A 21,097-nucleotide genomic window follows, 5' to 3' on the forward strand; every position below is an offset into this window, starting at 1 on the left:
TTTCTTTTCAATTTCCATTGTCCCTTCTTGATTCAGGCTATTATCTTGTTTCTGAATCCTCCTCACTGGTTATTTTATGTCCTCTCTTTTTTCCTTACCCATTGTATCTTGTACTCTAGCGATAGATTAATGTTCCCAAAAGACTACATTGATTATAACTCTACCTTTGTGTGGGCAGAAAAGAAACTAACTTTTTTTTTTTTTTTTAGTACTATGTGTCAGGCAAAACATTTTACAGAAAAGAAACTGAGTCTGAGAGGTGAAACAAAGTGCCCAGGGTCATACAGGTAGTGGCAGAATAAGATTCAAACCATGTTCGTCTGACTCCAAAGTCTCTGTTCTTCCTACAAATCATGTAGACTCTTTCTCCAGGCTCTCAAAATTAAGTGTCTTAAACACACAGGCTGTTTAGAGTTAAATATTTGAAACCTTTGATTCAGTGAGCATTCTAAGCTGTTATGATACATTGACTATCTGAAGATTTTTATGACTTTCATTAGCTCTGAACTTCTCATCTGAATCCTTATCTACCTACCAGGAAGAGAGGTCTAACAACTCTCATGGGTTGTGTGGAACTCAAGAATGAATCTTTTTTTTTTTTTTTTTTTTTGCTAATTCTGCTCACTATATATCTCTAAAAACAAACCTCAATGTACAATTGATAGAAATGCAAAACAGAGCTTGAGTTTGATGAAACTACTTCTATAAACCTATAAAAGCCAACTATCTGAAAAATTACTATACATATTACACTAACAGGTGGAGTTATTTCTAAAACGTAAAAACAGAAAACATTTTATTTCAGCCTTGAATTTTGTTTTTCAGTTAAAACTTTTCTGAGAAATAAATACAATTAAATATACTTGTTTTAATTGTACAGTTCATTGAGCTTTGACAAAATAGTGTATCCTTATAACCACCACTGCAATCAAGATAGAATTTCTATCACTTCCCCAAAATTTCCTTTGTCTCCCTTCCCCTAATTCTGCAACCTCCAACCATGGCGCAACCAGTGATCTGCATTCCTTCATTACAGACTAGTTTTCCCTGTTCTAGAACTTCATTTAGATGGAATCATAAGTATATACTTTTTTATGGCTGGCTTCTTTTGTTCAGCCTAATGATTTTGATATTCGTTAACGTTGCATATTTTGTGGTTCATTCCCTTATATTACTGAGTAGTGTTTGTTTATAGATGTACTTTATTTTTTGGTAGGCATTTGAGCTGTTTTTAACTTTGGACTATTAGAAATAAAGCCACTATGAATTTTCATATACAAATTTTTATATAGATACATGTTTTTGTACAGGGACATCCAACATCACTCCTGATTTCTGGGTATAACGGAAAGTATATGTTTAACTTAATAAAAAACTGCTAAACTCTTCCAAAGTAATTGTACCATTCTTCATTCCCATCAGCAATATATGAGAGTTCCAGTTAGTCTGTGTCTTCATTAGCACTTGGTATTGTCAGTCTTTTCAATTTTTACCATTAAACCATTTTAGCTAGATTAGTATGTCATTATTATTTTAATTTGTATTTCCTTTATAACTATTGGTCTTGAGCATCTTTTCATATGCATATTGGCCATGCATATATCTTCTTTTGTCTGTTCAAACCTTTTGCCCATTTAAAAATGTATTGAGTTGAGGTAGGACTTAATTATATTTCCTTCTATAACTCTTCTGCTAGAATATATATAGTGAATAGTTTCTTCCAATCATACTTGGCTTTTTTTTATTTTCTTGACAGTGTTTTTCAAAAGAGTTTTAAATTTTGATGAACTCCAATATTTTATTTTACTTTATTTCTAGTTTGTGCTTTTTTCATCTTATTCAAGAAATCTTTGCCCACCCCATGAGAGAAAATCTTCATGTATTCTTACAGGAGCTTTATGGTTTTAGCCTTTATGTATGTGTGTGTGTTTGTATACATATATATAGTACATGAATAAATCTGTAATCTATTTTAAGTTAATTTTATTTATATGGCATGAGAATAAAGATCAAAATTTATTGTATTTTTCATACAATCAGCATTTGTTGACAATACTAGTCTTTCTCAATTTAATTACCATGGCACCTGTGTAGAAAATGAATTGAACATATATGTGAGTCTATTTCTAGACTATTCTGCTACATTGATTTATATGTTCATTGATCTATAGTTTGATACACGTGATCATTCAATAAAACCATGTGGAGTGGAGTTTTCTTTTTGGAAGGATTCTAATGATCAGTTTATTTAGTGGATGAGTCTATTTTGATTTTTTATTACTGTTTGAGTTAGTTTTGGCAATTTGTGTTTCTTAAGAAATTTTTCCATCTCATTTTAGTTATCAAATTTATTGGTATACATTTGTCCTTAATATTCCCTTATTATATTTATAATGCCTGTGTTATCTGTTCTAATGACACCTATCTCACTCTTGATATTAATAATTTCTCTTTTCTATGAGTTAGCATTTAGCTTCATTGACTTTTCTGGGCTCTTTTTGTCAGTTTTCTATTTCATTGATTTCTACCCTTTAGCATTTCCTTAATTCTTATTTGGGATTAATTTAATTTCAGAATTTTTTTTTTTTTAAGATTTTATTTATTTATTTGACAGACAGAGATCACAAGTAGGCAGAGAGAGAGAGAGAAGGAAGCAGGCTCCCCGCCGAGCAGAGTGCCTGATGCAGGACTCGATCCTAGGACCCTGAGATCATGACCTGAGCCAAAGGCAGAGGCTCAATCCACTGAGCCACCCAGGTGCCCCTTGTTTCAGGATTCTTAAGACAGAAGTTTAGACAACTGATTTTCTACTTTTCTTCTTACATAAGCATTTTAAAGCTATAAATTTTCCTCTAAGTGCTGCTTTATCTGTATTCCATAAATTTTGATGTTGTCTTTTTTATTTTTATTAAGTTCAGAGTGTTTTCTAATTTTCTTCATGATTTTTCTTGAACTTTTAGATTATTTAGAAGTACATTTTTAAATTTCTAAATAATTGGGGATTTTTCATGTCTTTCTGTTAATTTCTAATTTAATTCTGTGGTATGAGAACCTACATTTTATGATTTCATTCTTTTAAAATTTGTCTTCACCAGTTTTACAGGCCAGCATTTGGCCTCTTTTGGTGAATACTTCATGTAATTTGAAAAGAATATATAGTATGCTGTGTTGGATGGAGTGTTCTATAAATATTAGGGCAAATATGTTGATAGTGTTGTTCAAGTGTTCTGTCAGTTATTTAGAGAGGTAGGTGCTGGTGCTATAATCTCTGACAAGAATTGTGGATTTGTCTATTTCTCTTTCAGATGTATTTTTAGTCTCTGTTTTGAATGCCTGCACATTTGGGATTATAGTGTTTTTGATTAACACGTCTTTATAATTACAAAATACTTTTTTAAAAATCTCTAATAACATTCCTTGTTCCAGAATCTGCTTGCTTTGTCCGATATCAGTGTAGGAATTCCAGCTTTATTGTGCTTCATGTTTGCTTGGTATATCTTTTTCCAACTTTCTACTCTTCATCTGCCTTTATATTGACAATGGGTTTATTTTAGCCAGTGTATAAATTGGGTGTTGGTTTTTCATCTACTTTGATGGTCTCTCTCTCTTATTGGCATGTTTTTAGACCAATCACATTAATGCAATTTTTGATGTTCTTATTTAAATGTATCATCTTGCTGTTTGTTTCTTGTTTTTTTCTAACTGTTCTTTGTTACTTTTTTCCGATTCTGAATTGAATATTTTTTTAGTATTTCATTTTTTTCTCCACTGTTGGCTATGTCTCTTATATTTTTATGATATATTTAACTCAAAAAACATAAAACATATTTACATGCATAAATTATATAAAACACAAAAAGCATACTTACCATATCACAGTCTACCTTCAAATCATGTTATATTCTTTCACATATAAGACCCTCACAACAGTATATTTTGTTTCTGCCTCTTTTCCTTTATGCTTTTACTTTTTTTTTCTCAATTCATTACTTTAATACATTTATGTTGCTTGAGATATGGGATGCTGAGGAAGGCATGCACATAAATCAAGGGTAAAAACATAAAACCAAATCCAAAGATAGATATTATGGCTGTAAATTCAACCTGACTTCAGGGTTAGTATTCTGTTTTTTAAAATTTGTATTTATTTTATTTTTATTTTATTTTTTATTTTTTTATTAACATTATAATGTATTATTTGCTTCAGGGGTACAGGTCTGTGAATCATCAGTCTTAAACAGTTCACAGCACTCACCATAGCACATACCCTCCCCAGTGTCCATCTCCCAGCCACCTTATCCCTCCCTAACCCTCCCCTCCAGCAACTCTCAGTTTATTTCCCGAGATTAAGAGTCTCATGGTTTGTCTACCTCCCTAGTTCCACCTTGTTTCATTTTTCCCTCCCTTCTCCCCACACCTGCCCTGCCTCTCAAATTCCTCATATCAGAGAGATCATATGATAATTGTCTTTCTCTGACTGACTAATTTCACTTAGCATAATACTCTCTAGTTACATCCATGTCATTGCAAATGGCAAGATTTCAGTTTTTTGATGGTATTCCATTGTATATATATATACCACATCATTATCCATTCATTTGTTGATGGACATCTAGGCTCTTTCCATAGTTTGGCTATTGTGGACATTGCTGCTATAGATATTGGGGTGCATGCCCCTTCAGATCACTACATTTGTATCTTTGGGGTAAATGCCCAGTAGTGCAATTGCTGGGTCATAGGGTAGCTCTATTTTCAATTTCTTAAGGAACCTCCATACTGTTTTTCAGAGTGGCTGCACCAGCTTGCATTCCCACTAACAATGTAGGAAGGTTCTCCTTTCTCTGCATCCTCGACAACACCTGTTATTTCCTGGCTTGTTAATTTTAGCCATTCTTACTGGTGTGAGGTGGTATCTCACAGTGGTTTTGATTTGTTTTTCCCTGATGCCTAGTGATATTGAGTACTTTTTCATGTGTCTGTTGGCCATTTGGTTGTCATCTTTGCAGAAATGTCTGTTCATGTCTTCTGTGCATTTCTTTGTGTGTGTGTCTATGTGTTATTTTTGGCACCATAAAATACATCATTATTTTTAATGATGTATCTTAGTTTTTGATGCAGTGTTCCAAGATGCGTTGTTTATGTACAACACCCAGTGCTCCATGCATACGTGCCCTCCTTAATACCCACCACCAGGATCACTCATCCCCCAAACTCCTCCCCTTTAAAACCCTCAGTTTGTTTCTCATGGTTCATCTCCTGCTCCGATTCCCCCAATTCACTTTTCCTTTCCTTCTCCTAATGTCCTCCATGTTATTTCTTATGTTCCACAAGTATGTGCATTTCTTGGTTGGATTATTTCTTCTTGGGTGTTGAGTTTGATAAGTTCTTTATAGATTTTGGAATTTATCTGATATATCATTTGCAAATATCTTTTCCCATTCTGGCGGTTGTGTTTTGATTTTGTTGACTGTTTCCTTTGCTGTGCAAAATCTTTTGATCTTGATGAAGTCCCAGTGGTTCATTTTTGCCCTTGTTCCCTGACCTTTGGCGATGTTTCTAGGAAGAAGTTGCTGTAGCTGAGGTCAAAGAGGTTGCTGCCTGTGTTCTTCTCAAGGGTTTTGGTGGATTCCTGCCTCACATTGAGGTCTTACCCCAATATTTCTTTAAATAGTTATATTTTAAAGAGCTTAACATATGAAATGCCTTTTATATTTGCCATTTCTGGTATTCTTCATTCTTTAGATCTGTTTTTCTATATGCCTGCTTGAAATAACTACCCATTCAATCCTTGTAGTGCCAGTTTGCTAGTCACTGATTCCTTGTTTTTGTTTCTTTGAAAAAAGACTGTTCCTTATTAATTTTTTTTTATTTTGAAAATTACAGATTCACAAAAGCTGCAAAAATAGAGGTCCTGTGGACCCTACACTCAGTTTCCTTCATTGGTAGCATCATTCACCAGTTTCAGATGCAATTGTGTGTGTTTGGGTCCCCTTAAATTTTTAAAGGATATTTTCTACTAGATACAGAATTATCAATTCAAAGTTTGTCTTCTTTTAGTATTTTAAAGATATCATCCCATTGTCCTCTGGGTTATGTCATTTCTGACAGAAAGTTCACAGTAATTCTTTTCTTCCTACCCTTCCATTTTTATGTCTTTTATCTTTGTTTTTAAGACATTCTCTTTGTTACTTGTTTCCAGCAATTTCATAATGATGTGTTTTCTCAGTTTTGTGTAGAAAGTGTTTATTCTGCTTGAAGTTTGTTGAACTTTTTGAATCTGTGGGTTTATAAGTGTTCATCAAATTTGGAAAATTTTGACCATTATTTCTTGCAGTATTTTTTCTGTACCCTGTCTTTCCCTCCCCCAATCTGTAACTTAAGCTATACTTTTGTTAGAATACTTGATATTATCCCACTGATAATATATCAGTGACATTAGGTCACTGATGTTCTTAGCTCTTTTTTCTTTATATTTTTTATTTGAATAATTTCTATTGCTGTCCTTAGTAGTCCACTGATCTTTTTTTTTTTTTTAAAGATTTTATTTATTTATTTATTTATTTGACACAGAGATCACAAGCAGGCAGAGAGGCCAGAGAGCCCCACGCGGGTCTCCGTCCCAGGACCCTGGGATCATGACCTGAGCCAAAGGCAGAGGCTTTAAGCCGCTGAGCCACCCAGGCACCCTTACTGATCTTTTCTTTGCAGTGGGTAGTATACTCTTAACCAAGTGAAGTGTTCATTTTGATATAGTATTCATCTGTAGAAGTTCCATTTGATTCTTTTTTATATTCTTAATTTATGTCCTCATTATATTAATATATATAATTAAAATAGCTGTTTTGACTGTCTTGTCTGCTGGATCCATTGTATTTCTCATTTATGGATTTGCTTCTGTTGAATATTTCTTCTGGATATCAATCACATTTTTCTGCTGCTTGGTTTAGTTAGTGATTTTATACAGGATACTAGACATTGTGAATATTGTATTGTTGAGTATCTGTGTTTAATGTGCTCTTTGAAAACAAGTCATTTTTTTTGCCAGTTTAGTCCCATTGAGGCCTGTTTTTAAGTTTGGCTTGGGTGTGTCTAGAGTAGTCACTAGGTGAGACCTAGTTCTCAGTATACTAAGGATATCCTGTGTAGATTCCTAAAGCTCTCTCCTAATGGAGTTCCTCCTCCTTTGAACTCTTCTTAGAATTCCAGCTGCCTCAGTCTTCTCCAGCTTCCATCGCTATTTCCTCAGCTTGGCAGACTTGGCTCTTTTCTCCTCCTCATACCCACAGTGTGGATATTGCCTCCAGGCAGAGCGCTGGGATGATTGTAGGACTACTCCATTTATTTCTCTTCTCTCAGGATTCATAATCCTATTATCTTCCTTTATCTCTAAATAGTTATTTTACATGTTTTGACTATTTTTTTGGTTGTTTACAATGTGGTTTTATGTTAGGTTCTTACTGTTTCATAATGGGTAGAATCCTTAATCTCTGATTTGTTTTGTTTTGTTTTGTTTTGTTTTTGGTCAAATTAAAGTCAGTAGGTACATTCCACAAGTTTCTCTAACCATGGGTTATGTCACACAATGCTTATCATTAGTAACTCACACACACAAAGTCTGCTCTCTTTTTATCTTTCACTCCAGTTAAAATTGAGGTTTGTATCATTTCCTAAAGATGCTTTTGTTCTTTTTTGTTTCTGTAGCAAAACTCCTCAAAAGCATTTTGTTAATTTCTTCAGGTCTTTATCTTGCAAAGAAAGCTTTTAAATTTTTTATTATATGTATCCTGCAAAGCCATGATATTAGTGGCCCTTATCTTTGATTAATATTATATAGTTTACAAATTGCTATCACATACATATGATAGTTGTGTGTAGTCATATGTTTTTATTACATAGATCTGCACCTCTCCCCTGTTCTTTATTCCCTTCTCCCCCAGCTTACATTTCATGGTGTACTACTTAATTATCTATTATATATATTCTTTTTTTTTAAGATTTTATTTATTTATTTGACAGAAATCACAAGTAGATGGAGAGGCAGGCAGAGAGAGAGAGAGGGAAGCAGGCTCCCTGCTGAGCAGAGAGCCCGATGCGGGCCTCGATCCCTGGACCCTGAGATCATGACCTGAGCCGAAGGCAGCGGCTTAACCCACTGAGCCACCCAGGCGCCCGTTTTATATAAATTCTTAATTTTGTGTGCCCATCGTTCATGTAGAATGGTACCTGGCACATAGTAAATCCTCGATAAATATGAATAAGTAATTAGGTATAGATCTCATTACTACCAATTTCAGATGCAGAAACTGTCTACCACAGCTCATAGGTTCTCTGAGTCCAAGTTTATTGCTTTTTGTACCTTAGCCACTTATTTCTAGAATTTCCGATCACTTATTTGTTCTCATCTGGTTATTCCTCTTCTGAATTACTGTGGCAATTTGTGTTACTCTTAAAGCGTTTGCTATCATTTTGTCAGTGCTGTGGCTACTGATACATAGCTCTGTCTGTTCTTGCCTTCTCACAGTTCCTTATGAATGCTTTGAAAGTTAAGAGAGAATGGCAAGTTATTTCTCATTGCATCTCATAGGATTTAAGTTTTAAAGTGAGATTTTAATTTCTTTAGGCGATCTAGATTTTTCTTTTAAAGCTAATTTAAAATTCAGGGCTTGAAATCTTTCCTAAAAGTTTTCTCTAACAACACGTAGACTGCTTAATTTTTTTTGTTAACAATAGATTTACTTTATTATTTTCAGTTTATAACCTCTCTCATAAAAAATATTGGTATCTTGTTTGCGCTTTGTAAAAAGTACTTGAGTGTGATTGAAAACAGAAATGTTTTCAAGTTTTTTGGTGAGGTTTTCCCTTTCCTTAGTGGGTTTGCTCATATGGGAATACTTTATTTTGTATTTTACTTTTCTAATGCTTATCTTTTTTCTTTTTCACTTCTCCCAAGAAGGGGGCCATGTTGATTAATGGATAGAAGAACATAATGTGGTGTTGGATGGTTTTCATTTTTCTACGAAGTAGGTTACAAAGTCACCAGCAGGAAAGAGAAGGGCAAAGATTTATTTTCCTATTCTTATGGGTGGAGGCTAAAATGAGGCAGCTAGAACTGTGGACTTTGTAGCTAATGAGAATCTCTGCCTTTTCCGTGTGAACAGTGAGATAAATCAAGCTTGCTCTTACTGTAGCTACCACCCACAAAGCTGTGAAGAAGGCTGGTGATAGCAGATGGTATTCATACACAGTTTGATTTGTTTAAAAACCCACATAAAGAGCAGCATGTGTTTTGTTGTGTTTTGTTTTGTTTTGCCCTTAATTACTTAGGGCCAGGGAGATCAGTTTTCAAATAAAACACAGTGATACAGCCAGGAGGAAAAAAAAAAAATTATAGAAGAAGAAAACAGACAACTGTATTTTTAACTGCATCATTTCAATTCCATGATATTTATTGAATATCTGTTGTATATAAGGCTCTGTACTAGGCACTGTAGGGGATGCAAAGAAGAGTGAGTTAAATATTACAAAAAAAATTCAGGTGAATAAATATGTCATTAGTGCCTCTTCTATGCCACTGAAGTTCCAGGAATACAGAAATTAAGACCGTTTCTGTCCTCAGTGAGCTTATATTAATTGTGGGGGAAATGAAGTAAACTGATAGTTTCAGTTCTGCACAGCAGGTACTGTGACATATGTGTGTTAAGGTGTTGTGGAAGCTCTGAAAAAAGGGTACCTAATCTACCCTGGGAGTAGAATGAGGGAAGGCTTCTTGGAGGAGGTAAAACCTTCCTGTACACCCCTTGTTGAGTCTTAAAGGATGGATGGATGTTGGCTAGGTTAAAATGAGGAGCAGGGAGGAGGGATCAGGGCAGAAGGAAGAGCATGAGATAAGCAAAGGTTCAGAGGCAAGAAACATCATAGCTATTTGGGAGATATATCTGAAGGTAACACCTTGCAGGAGATGAGATAATAGTGCCAGATTATGGTAGAGTTTGGAGTTTATCCTACATATTCATGTTTGTTCTGTAGATTCTCTGCAATAGCATCTCTTAGAATATTTACAGAAATGCAAGTCTAAACCTACCCCAAGACATAGAACATGAATCCATAAGGTCTATTGTTTTTGCTCAGAGTTGGGATTTTCCGTTTAAGGCTAATGTAGAATGCTCTGTTTTTAACAAATATTTCTTACATGATATACTTTGTTAGGTTTATACAAGCACAGTATTTAATAGAGTTCGTGCCTTACATAGCTGTTTTGGGGGAGGTTCCCAAAGGAAGAACTATAGTGACAAAGAGTTGCTTATAAAATAAATATAGAGGACCTCTATACTATATAAAAAGAGATAGAAAATTCTAAACAAAAAGTAATTTGAAAGCCTAATTCATGACTATGTCTTTAAGGATATATCTTTCTAACACCAATTCAGGGTAAGAATTTCCTGAGACCTCTGTCATTCAGTGCTCAGACCCTAGCCTTTGGTATATGTGTGTATAAAATTTGGGAGAAAGCAAGGAATATGGAAACGGAAAATGTTGTAGAATAATAGAGGGAACTTATGATATATTTATAAATGTTCCATATATCTTTTACCATACAGGAATTAGAGAGTAAAAGAAGACAACAAAAACAGGCTGCCAGTAACCAAAGTGCTACAGAAGTTCGGTTGAACAGAGCTCTAGAAGAGGCAGAAAAGTATAAATTGGAGTTAAGTAAATCAAGGCAAAATAATAAGGTATGGAAATATTGAATAGTTTTGGTAGTGGTCACCTTTGGTACCTTCTTTTATGCAAGAGTAAAAAATACAGTTTTTAAGTTATAATTTTTTTTTAAAGATTTTTTTTTATTTATTTGACAGACACAGATCACAAGTAGGCAGAGAGGCAGGCAGAGAGAGAGGGGGAAGCAGGCTCCCTGCTTGAGCAGAGAGCCCCATGCGGGGCTCGATCCCAGAACCCTGGGATCATCACCTGAGCCAAAGGCAGAGGCTTAACCCCCTGAGCCACCCAGGCGCCCCTTTAAGTTATAATTTTTGATGTCATGGTGAACATTTCTTTTTTCAGAACATGTGCATTCATTATTGATATGTGTATCTTCAAAAGTTAAGATTATATTGCTTGGTCTATTAGCATAACTGGGTGATAGCCCAACTCTTTGGAGGATTCAGTCATTTATTCATCCAACAAATTTTTATTTTGTGCCCATATGACATGCCAGACATTTTTCTAACCTCTAGGGATAAATGGTAGGAAAAAGTCTCTTTGGTATCTCAAGTCTTTTTCCTTCTCTGAGCCCCACTTTTCTAATATAGAATGCAAAGGACTACTTTATAGGGAGGTGGTTCTCAAACTTGAGTAAGTATCAGAATTACCTGGAAGGCTTGTTAAAACATAGGTTGCTGGGCCCCAACCCCAGAGTTTCAGATTTAATAGATCCGGGGGTGAGGCCCATTTTAACTAGTTCCCCGGGTGATGCTGAAGCCACTGGTTCTGAGATGACATTTAATATTCACTGTTACATAGTTGTAAGGAACACTATGGTATCCCAATATCTAGTCAGTGATCGGCATAGAATTAGCACTCGGTTCCTGAAATATCTGTTGAATAAATGAAGGCTTAAGGATCATTGTGTATGAAAACATTTTGTATACTCTATAAACTTTGGCTATTAGTTTTTGGTTCTGTGTCAACCTCAAAGTGATGCTCCATTGGAATCTCCCCCTTATTGTATATTATATTGAATAATTTAACAGTGGCTTGGATGTTGAAGTTAGGAGCCACCTTCATTACATACACAAATGATACATTTCGAATTAAACTAATAACACTTAAAAGGACATAGAAATAAACTGAACTTGATAAATCCTCCAACATTTAACAAATGCAAAAATGTTACAGAGACTACAGAGTTTTGTGATCTCTTCTGTGAGATAGTTTATGTTGAGCGATCAGATTGTGTTCATGTTCAAGAGACATCAATGATGGCATGATGGGAGTTTATTAATAGAACTTACTAAATGAACAAGTTCGGAAGTCATCTTTATAACTTGCCAATAACTAGCATGCTATTGGAATAGTACTTCCAGTTTGGTTCACTCTGAAGGGATTTTGAAGAAGATCAAATGGAATAACCACGTATATGTCAGAATTTGCTAATTCTTGGTTGTAGATGTGATCTCTGTTTTAGCACACACTTTAGAGAAGTAGAAGGAAAAATTTGTTTCCATGACAACAATAATCCTAATCAACTGTTTTACAAATTCACATACCAAGTCCTCATTACTTAGTTTAAAATCATCAACACTGTAAAAACAAATATGTTCAAGACAAATTTCTGATCCCAAGTCTGCATTATGGATGATCAGTTTAAACATAGTGGGAGAACATTTTGTGTAACTATTTGCAATCAAGTGGACGTTTTGAGATCAGAGTTCTTAGATGTAACTTATTTCAGATTTCTGAAAAAGTATGTCTGCGAGTCTTCAGTTTTTAATTTTTCAATTATTTTGCTTCATTTCTAATTTCTGTCTTTAAAAGATGTTTTGGGGATATGCTATAAGTTTTTCCTTATAGTCTACTTTGTATATAAGTTTTTTGTGAGGAAGTATACTTTTTTCTATTTTCATTCTTTGTGCCTTGCTTCTCATTCTAATCAGACATAATTAGGTAGATAATTAAAATTATTCATGTCTGTATGCTTAAGAAAAAGTAAGTCTTCCTTAAAATAGAGTAAGATTGCCTCACAGTGTTTAGAAAATTAAGGATTTATTTTTTAAAATGATAATATTCTCCACAGAGGTTAGGAATTAAGTAACTTGGCCTTAGAGTAAGAGTAACTCTTGAAACAAAAAGTCAAGTTAACCAGATGCTGCATGAGTGTAGGTACCCTGACTGCCTCATTCACTGCTGTGTCTTAGTGCCTTGAACATAGTAATTGCTTCTGAAGCATGCTGCAGGAAGGAATGTGGAAAGACAACTATGTGATGCTTTAATTGGAATTCTTCTTAAAAACAGGGCATTTGATTATATGGTTTGGTTGAGGTCCATTTAAAATATGTCACCAAGCCCATGTCACTTTCTTTAGGAATAGATAATTTCTAATTCTTCCTTAATTCATTAAGAAATATTTATGAGGGCCTTCTAGGTACCTGCCAGATCTTTACTAGAGGTTGGAGATATAAAGGTGATTAAAAAATAAATTAATTAATGTGGTCTGTGTAATCATGCATTTTGTAGTGGAGAAGCTATGTGTTATTTAGACAATTCAAGCAAAAGTGAGGGGCAACCGTTCATTCAAGGAATGCTTTTTTAAAAATGCAATTTTAAACTAAGATCTGAATAATATTAACAAGTTATATGCTCGGAAGAGATTATGGACAAAAGGAATCTCGTGTAAAAAATGCGGCAGGAAGTGTGGCTCTGTGGCAGGAAAAAAAAGACAAGGTCATGAAAGTAGGGGATGGAAGTGAAGGGAGTATTGCCAAGTAGAGGCCAAACCTTTTAGATCCTTTAGACGGTGTTAAGCATTTTGGCTTTTGTCAAAAGAATAGTACAAAGCCACTGCATGGTTATTTCGAACAAAGTTGGGTGAGACCATGCCGTGATCATATGAGCACCTGGAAAGTATTTTTGTATCCTGTAGAGAATTCACTGGAAGGAGGCAAGAATGGATTTTGGTTAAGAATATCAGTGTGAGGGGCACCTGGGTGGCTCAGTGGGTTAAAGCCTCTGCCTTCAGCTTGGGCCATGATCTCAGAGTCCTGGGATTGAGCTCCACAGGGCTCTCTGCTCAGCAGGGAGCCTGCTTTCCTTCCTCTCTCTGCCTGCCTCTCTGCCTACTTGTGATCTCTCTGTTAAATAAATAAATAAATAAATAAATAAAATCTTAGGGGGGAAAAAAAAGAATAGCAGTATGAGAGATGATGAGGTAGCTTGGCCTAAACTGATATTGGTAAAAATGGAAAGAAAATAAGTACCGAAATACATCAAAGAGAAAAAATCACTAGGACATGGTGATGACTGGATATGGAATTGTGGGAAAGGGAAGCTTTCAAGAGGATGTTTTGATTTTTAATTTTCAGAACCAGATAGATATTGCCATTCAGTGGAAGAGGTTAGGAAAGAAGATGGAGTTATTTTTTGATATCTTGAGATTGATCCCATTGTTGCATATGACAGTAGTTCACTTTTAATAATTTTACACAAGGTATAAATAGACCAAGCAATACCACCTTATCTATGGACTTAGTGTTGTTTGCCAGTTTTTGCTATTACATATAAAGCTGCCATGAACATTCACATGTAAGTCTTTGTGTAGCCATCTGTTTTCATTTTTCTTGAGTCAATACCTAGAATTAAATGTCTGGGTTTTATTATAGATGTACATTCATGCCAAACCGTTTTCCCAAAATGTCTCTAACAACTTATATTCCCCACACAGGCATATTAAAGTTTTAGCTGGTCCATATCTTCACCAGCATTTAATATAGTCAGGCTTTGGGGCGCCTGGGTGGCTCAGTGGGTTAAAGCCTCTACCTTCGGCTCGGGTCATGATCCTAGGGTCCTGGGATTGAGCCCCGCATCGGGCTCTCTGCTCGGCAGGTAGCCTGCTTCCTCTTCTCTCTCTGCCTACCTCTCTGCCTACTTGTGATTTCTGTCTGTCAAATAAATAAATAAAATCTTTAAAAAAATATATGTAGTCAGGCTTTGACATTTTACTGTGCCAGTGGGTGACTAATGGTATCTTATGTGGTTACTTTACATAATGACCAGTGAATGATACTGAACATCTTCATGTGCTTATTTGCTATCTTGATATCTTCTTTTCCCCCCAGTTTTATTGAGATGTAATTGGTATACAGCATTGTATAAATTTAAGGTGTGTAGTATAATGATTTGATTTATGTATATTGTGAAATGATTACCACACTAAGATATCCATCATCTCATAGTGATACAAAAAAATAAGAAAAGCTTTTTTCCCTGGTATTGCGGATTCTTAGGATCTACTTACTTAACAACTTTGAAATGTACTATGTAACAGTTAAGTGTAGTTACCATGTTGCACATTATATTTCTAGTTCTTTTTTATGTTTTAACTGGAAGTTTGTAACGTTTGATCACTTTTCTCCAATCCCCTCCTTCTGCCCCCTGCCATCCCCTGCTTCTGTTTTTCTAATGCATTTTTTAGAATACTTTTTCCAAAGATTTTTTTAAATATGAGTAAGACCACACAGTATTTGTCTTTGTCTGACTTAACTTCACTTAGCATAATGCCGTCAAGGTCTATCCATGTTGAGAATGGCAGAATTTCTTTTTTTGTGGCTGAATAATATTGCACCAATACCACAACATCTCTATCCATTCATCCATTGATGGATACTTAGGTTGTTTCCATGTCTTGGCTATTGTAAATAATACTGCCGTGAGCATGGGGTTGCAGGTATCTCTTTGATGTGGTATTTTCATTTCCTGTAGATACATTCACGGAGGTGGAATTGCTGGATTATATGATAGTTGTATTTTAAATTTTTTGAGGAACCTCTAAACTGTTTTCCATAGTGGTTTTACCAATGTACAATCCCACTAACAGTGCACAAGTATTCCCTTTTCTCCACATCCTCTCCATCATTTGTTTTCTCTTGTTTTTTGATGATAGCCATTCAAACTGGCATGAGGTGATTTCTCATTGTGGTTTCAATGTGCATTTCCCTGAAGATTAGTGATGTTGAGCACCTTTTCATGTAGCTGTTAGCCATTTGTATTTTATCTTCTTTGGAAAATACCTTCAGGTCCTTTGCCCATTTTTTAAATTGGATTATTTGTGGAGTATTTTTACTATTGAGTTGTATGATTTCTGGACATATTTTAAATGTTAACCCCTTATCAGTTATATGGTTTGCAAATACTTTTTCCCATTCTGTTTTCATTTTGTTGATTATTTCTTTTGCTGTGCAGAAGCTTTTTAGTTTGATGCAGTTCCCTTTGTTTTTCATTTTGTTACTGTGTCCTATCCAAAAACTAATAGTCAAGACCCATGTCAAGGAGTTGTTTTCCTATACTTTCTTGTAGGAGTTTCTGGTCTTACATTTAAATCTTTAATCCATTTCCAGTTAATTTTTGTGAGTGGTGTAAGATAGGAACCAAGTTTCGTTCTTTTACATGTGAGTATTCAATTTCCCCAGTACCATTTATTGAGAAGACTATCCTTTTCCCATTGAGTGTTCTTCCTCCCTTGTGAGCTATTAGTTGACTGTACGTGTGTGGGTCAATTTCTGAGCCCTTGATTCTGTTCTCCTGGTCCAAGTGTCTGCTTTTATGCCAATACCATGCTATTTTAATTACTACAGCTTTATAGCTTGTAATCAGGAAGTGAGATGCCTCCCACTGTGTTCTCCCCCCCACCCCGGGAGTGTTTTGACTATTTGGAATCTTCTGTGGTTCTATATAAATTTTAGGATTGTTTTGCTTATTTCTGTAATAAGTGCTATTGGAATCTTGGTAGAGAAGATTGCACTTAATCTATAGATTGTTTGGTAGTATGGAAATTTTAAAAATAGTCTTCAAATCCATGAATACAGGATACCTTTCCATGCATTTGTATCTTTGATTTCCTTCGTATCTTACAGTTTTCATTGTACATGTGTACAGTTTAGTTTATTCCTGTTTTATTGGTTTTGATGATATTATAAATGAGATCATTTCTTTTTCAGATAATTTTTTTTTAGTGTTTATAAACATTACTAATGATTGAATGTTAATTTTGTATCCCACAACTTTACTGAATTTATTGATTACATCTAACAGTTCCTTGGTGGAGTCTTCAGGATTCTCTTTTTCCCCTTTCTTTTTTATTTTAAATTCTGTGTAATTAACATTCAGTGTTATACTAGTTACTAGGTGATAGTTACAATATAGTGATTCAGTAATTCCATATATCACCCGAAGCTCATCACAAGTGTACTCCCTAATCCCCACTGCCTGTTTTACCCATCCCCCAACCTACTTCCCTTCTGATAACCATTACTTTGTTCTCTGTACTTAAAAGTCTGTTTCTTGGGGCTGCCTGGATGGCTCAGTGGGTTAAACCTCTGCCTTTGGCTCAGGTCATGATCTCAGGGTGTTGGGATCAAGCCCCACATCGGGCTCTCTGTTCAGTGGGCAGTCTGCTTCCTCCTCTCTCTGCCTGCTTGCCTCTCTGCCTACTTGTGATCTAAATCTCTGTCAAATAAATAAATAAAATATTTTTTTAAGTCTGTTTCTTGGTTTATTTCTGTTTTTCTCCTTTGCTCATTTTTTTTTTGGTTTTGGTTTTTTTTTTTTTCTTAAATTCCACATATGAGTGAAATCATAAGATGTTTATCTCTGACCGACTTATTTCACTTAGGGTTACACTCTCTAGCTCTATCCATGTGATTGCAAATGGCAAGATTTTGTTCTTTTTTATGGCTGAATAATACTCTATCATGTGTACATGCATATCTCCTTTATCCATTCATTTATGAATGGACACCAAGGCTTCTTCCATAATTTGGCTATTATAAATAACGCTGCTATATATAAAATCATGTCATATGCAAATAGAGATAACTTTACTTCTTCCTTTCCAATTCTGGTAGCTTTTATTTCTTTTTCCTGCCTGATTGCTCTGGGTAGGGCTTCTGGTACTTTGTTGAATAGGAGTAGTGAGAACGGGCACCCTTGCCTTGTTCTTAGTCTTAAAGGAAACTCTTTTATCCTTTCACCATAACTATGATGTTAGCTATTGCAGCTTATCATATATCTGGCCTATAATATGTTAAGGTACATTCCTTCTAAACCTAATATATTAAGAGTTTTTTTAATCATGAATGAATGTTGAATTTTGTCAAATGCTTTTTCTGTGTTAATTGAGATGATCATGTGCTTTTTTTCTTTCATTCTGTTGTGATGTATCACGTTGATGGATTTGTTTATGTTGAACTATCCTTACATCCCTGGGTTCAAACCCACTTGATCATGATGAATAATCCTTTTATGTGCTACTGAATTTGGTCTGTATTATATTGAGAAATTTTGCATCTGTATTCATTAGAGACATTGTTAGTATGTAGTTTTCTTATAGTGTGCTTTTCTGGTTTTAGTATCAGAATAATGCTGGCCTTATAAAATAAATCCTTTTTTATTTTTATTTATTTACTTATTTATTTTTGTGGAAGAGTTTGAGAAGGTTGGCATGATTCTTTAAACATTTGGTAAAGTTCACCAGTGAAGCCATCTGGACATGGGCTTTGCTCTTGTTGGGAAATTTTTGATTACTGATTCAATCTCCTTACTAGTAATTGATCTGTTTAGATTTTCTATTTCTTCCTGATATAGTCTTGGTAGGTGGTATGTTTCTAAAAAAGTTCTCCATTTCATCTAGCTCATCCAGTTGATAAATAGTTATTCACAGTAGTTTCTTATGATCCTTTGTATTTCTGTCATATCAGTTGTCTCCTTTGTCATTTATAATTTTGCTGATTTGGGGACTTCTCTCTTTTTTCCCTGATTAGTCTAGCTAAAGGTTTCTCAGTTTTATCTTTTCAAAGAAACAACTCTTGGTTTTGTTCATCTTTTCTATTTTCCTATTTCTATTTCATTTATTTCTGCTCCAATCTTGTCCTTCCTTCTGTTAGCTTTGGGCTCAGTGTGTTCTTCTTTTTCTGGTTCTTTGAATCATAGAGTTAGTTTATTTGAGATCTTGTTGTATCTTAATGTAGGCATTTATTGCTGTGAACTTCGCTGTTAGAACTGCTTTGCTATATCCTGTAAGTTTCTGTATTTTGTGTTTTCATTTTTTTTGTCTGAAGATACTGTTTCCCCTTTGATTTCTTCTTTGATTTATTGGTGGTTCAGCAGAGTCTGGATATCTTATTTGGAGAAGTATTTGTAACAAGTTTTTTATTCATTTAAAACAATTTTTAATGAAGTTTAATTTTTAGATAAACATTGAATTTTGAAACACTGCATCAAAAACTAATAATATGTTTTATGGTGAATAACATAACAGTAAAATCTTTAAAAAATGTTTTAGATTAATATTTAAATTAGAAAGCTAGTACAGAACATTTCTGTAATCTCCAAACACAGTTTCCTCTGAAACTAACATATACATTAGCAGGTACATTTAATATGGTTAATGAATGAATTAATAACATTATTAACAAAGGAGTATATTTTATTCACCTTTCCTTAGTTTTTATTAGTTTGGTCCATTTTAAAAAATTGAGTTGACTTATTGTAAGTGAGTTATAAGAGTAAAAATTGAGTTGACTTGTTATTATAAATGAATTATGAAAATTTTATGTATTCTAACTACATGTCTTTTATCAGATATATGCCTTGCAAGTACCTTATCCCTTTCCTTTTATTTTTGTAACATTTGTTTTAAAGAGTAAAGTTTTAAATTTTGATAAAGCCTAATCTATTGTTTTTCTTTTATAATTTGTGCTTCTTTTGTCCTGTTAAAGAATTCCTTGCCAATCAATCTAAGGTCACTAAGATTTGCTCTTACGTATTGTTATAGAAGTTGCATAGCTAGAGCTTTTAGAATTTTTGTTTATAATATAAGGGTCAAGGGTCATTATTGGCATATGTGGGGCACTATTTTTTGATAAGACTATCTTTTACCATTGAATTGCGTTGACACCTTTGTTGAAAATTAATTGCCGAGATACATGTGGCACTATTTCTGGAATCTTTCTTCTGTTCCATTGATGTCTGTGTCTTTCTTTACACTAACAACAGTCTTAATTATTACATCTTTATAATAAAATCTTGAAAGCATGTAGTATGATTCTGTTATTTCCAGAAATTGCTTTGGCTCTTTTAGGTCCTGTGCATTTTCATATAAATTTTAGAATCACCTTGCCTATTTCTACAAAAAATCCTGTTGAAGTTTTGTTTGGAGTTGCACTGAATCTATGGATCAATTTGGGGGAAAAAAAAATGACACCTTAACAATACTTTGTTTTTCACATCATGAATAGAGCCTATCTACTTTGTAAGCCTTTTTCATTTTTAGTAGGCAGTTTTTTTGTAGTGAAAACTACATAAATACTGAAAAAAATACATACATACTGAAAAGTATACAGGTCATGCATCTTTTTTTTCAAACTTAGTCCTTAGTATTTAATCTTTCTTCATGTTCTTATAAATTTTTAAAATTTCAATTTCCAATTATTTGTTGCTAGAAGATAGAAATAGAGTTTTATTTATTCTTGAAACTTTGCTAAAGTCACTTTTTCTGGAATCCTTAAGATTCTACATAGGCCAAAGGTAGGCATACTTTTTTTTATAAAGTGCTAGCTAATAACTATTTTAAGTTTTGTGGGCTACATATGATCCTGGTGGCATATTTTTCATCAGATTTCTAGTTTATATAGAGACTAACTATACCTTATTGAGTCTTTCAAGGAATCTGTCCATTTTATCTATGTTGTCAAATTTATTTTTATGGTGTTATGTTGTCAAATTTATTTTTGTGGTGTTATGTTGTCAAATTTATTTTTATGGTCTCACTTTTTTCTTATTTGTTATTCTCTTATTGTCCTTTAAATAACTGTAGAATCTATAGTGTTCTTCCCACATTCTCATGGGTTTCCTTTTCTCCCTCATTCTTGATATTGGTCATTTGTATCATATTTTCCTATTCAGTTTTACTGGAGCCTTACTATTAATTCCATAGTGGACATATAATAAATTTGTTTTTTTTTATTTTTTAAAAATTCCAACATAGTAATATACAGGGTTATATTAGTTATAAGTATACAATATAGTGATTGAACAATCCTATACATTACTCTGTGCTCATCATGAAAAGTGTTTTTTAATCCTCATTACTTATTTCACCCATTGCCTTACTCACCTCCCCTCTAGAAAACATCATTTCCCTATAGATAACTCTTGGTTTCTCTCTTTCTCTCAGTCATTCTCTCTTTTTTCCCGTGTTCATTTATTTTGTTTCTCACTTTCCACATATGAGTGAAATCATGTGGTATTTGTCTTTCTCTGACTGACTTATTTCACTTAGCATTATACTCTCTTAACTCTATCCATATTGTTGCAAATGGCAAGATTT

At 34.1% G+C, this 21,097-nt stretch overlaps 1 protein-coding gene across 3 annotated transcripts in view; it reads left to right on the forward strand.

Annotated features, from left to right (window-relative positions):
* The window catches only part of TEX9 (testis expressed 9), a 66,353-nt gene that overhangs the window by 23,966 nt on the left and 21,290 nt on the right, over positions 1–21,097 (forward strand). For 2 of the 3 annotated variants that reach the window (XM_004779201.3, XM_013049289.2), the window contains exon 10: positions 10,599–10,733. The exons of the other annotated variant lie outside the window; for it this stretch is intronic. In XM_004779201.3, the coding sequence (XP_004779258.1) occupies positions 10,599–10,733 (135 nt within the window). The remainder of the gene's footprint in view (positions 1–10,598; positions 10,734–21,097) is intronic. 3 annotated transcript variants of the gene reach the window in all.

This window comes from Mustela putorius, unplaced genomic scaffold, assembly GCF_011764305.1.
Source record: "Mustela putorius furo isolate JIRA1106 unplaced genomic scaffold, ASM1176430v1.1 tig00003896_pilon_pilon_pilon, whole genome shotgun sequence".
Taxonomy (NCBI): domain Eukaryota; kingdom Metazoa; phylum Chordata; class Mammalia; order Carnivora; family Mustelidae; genus Mustela; species Mustela putorius.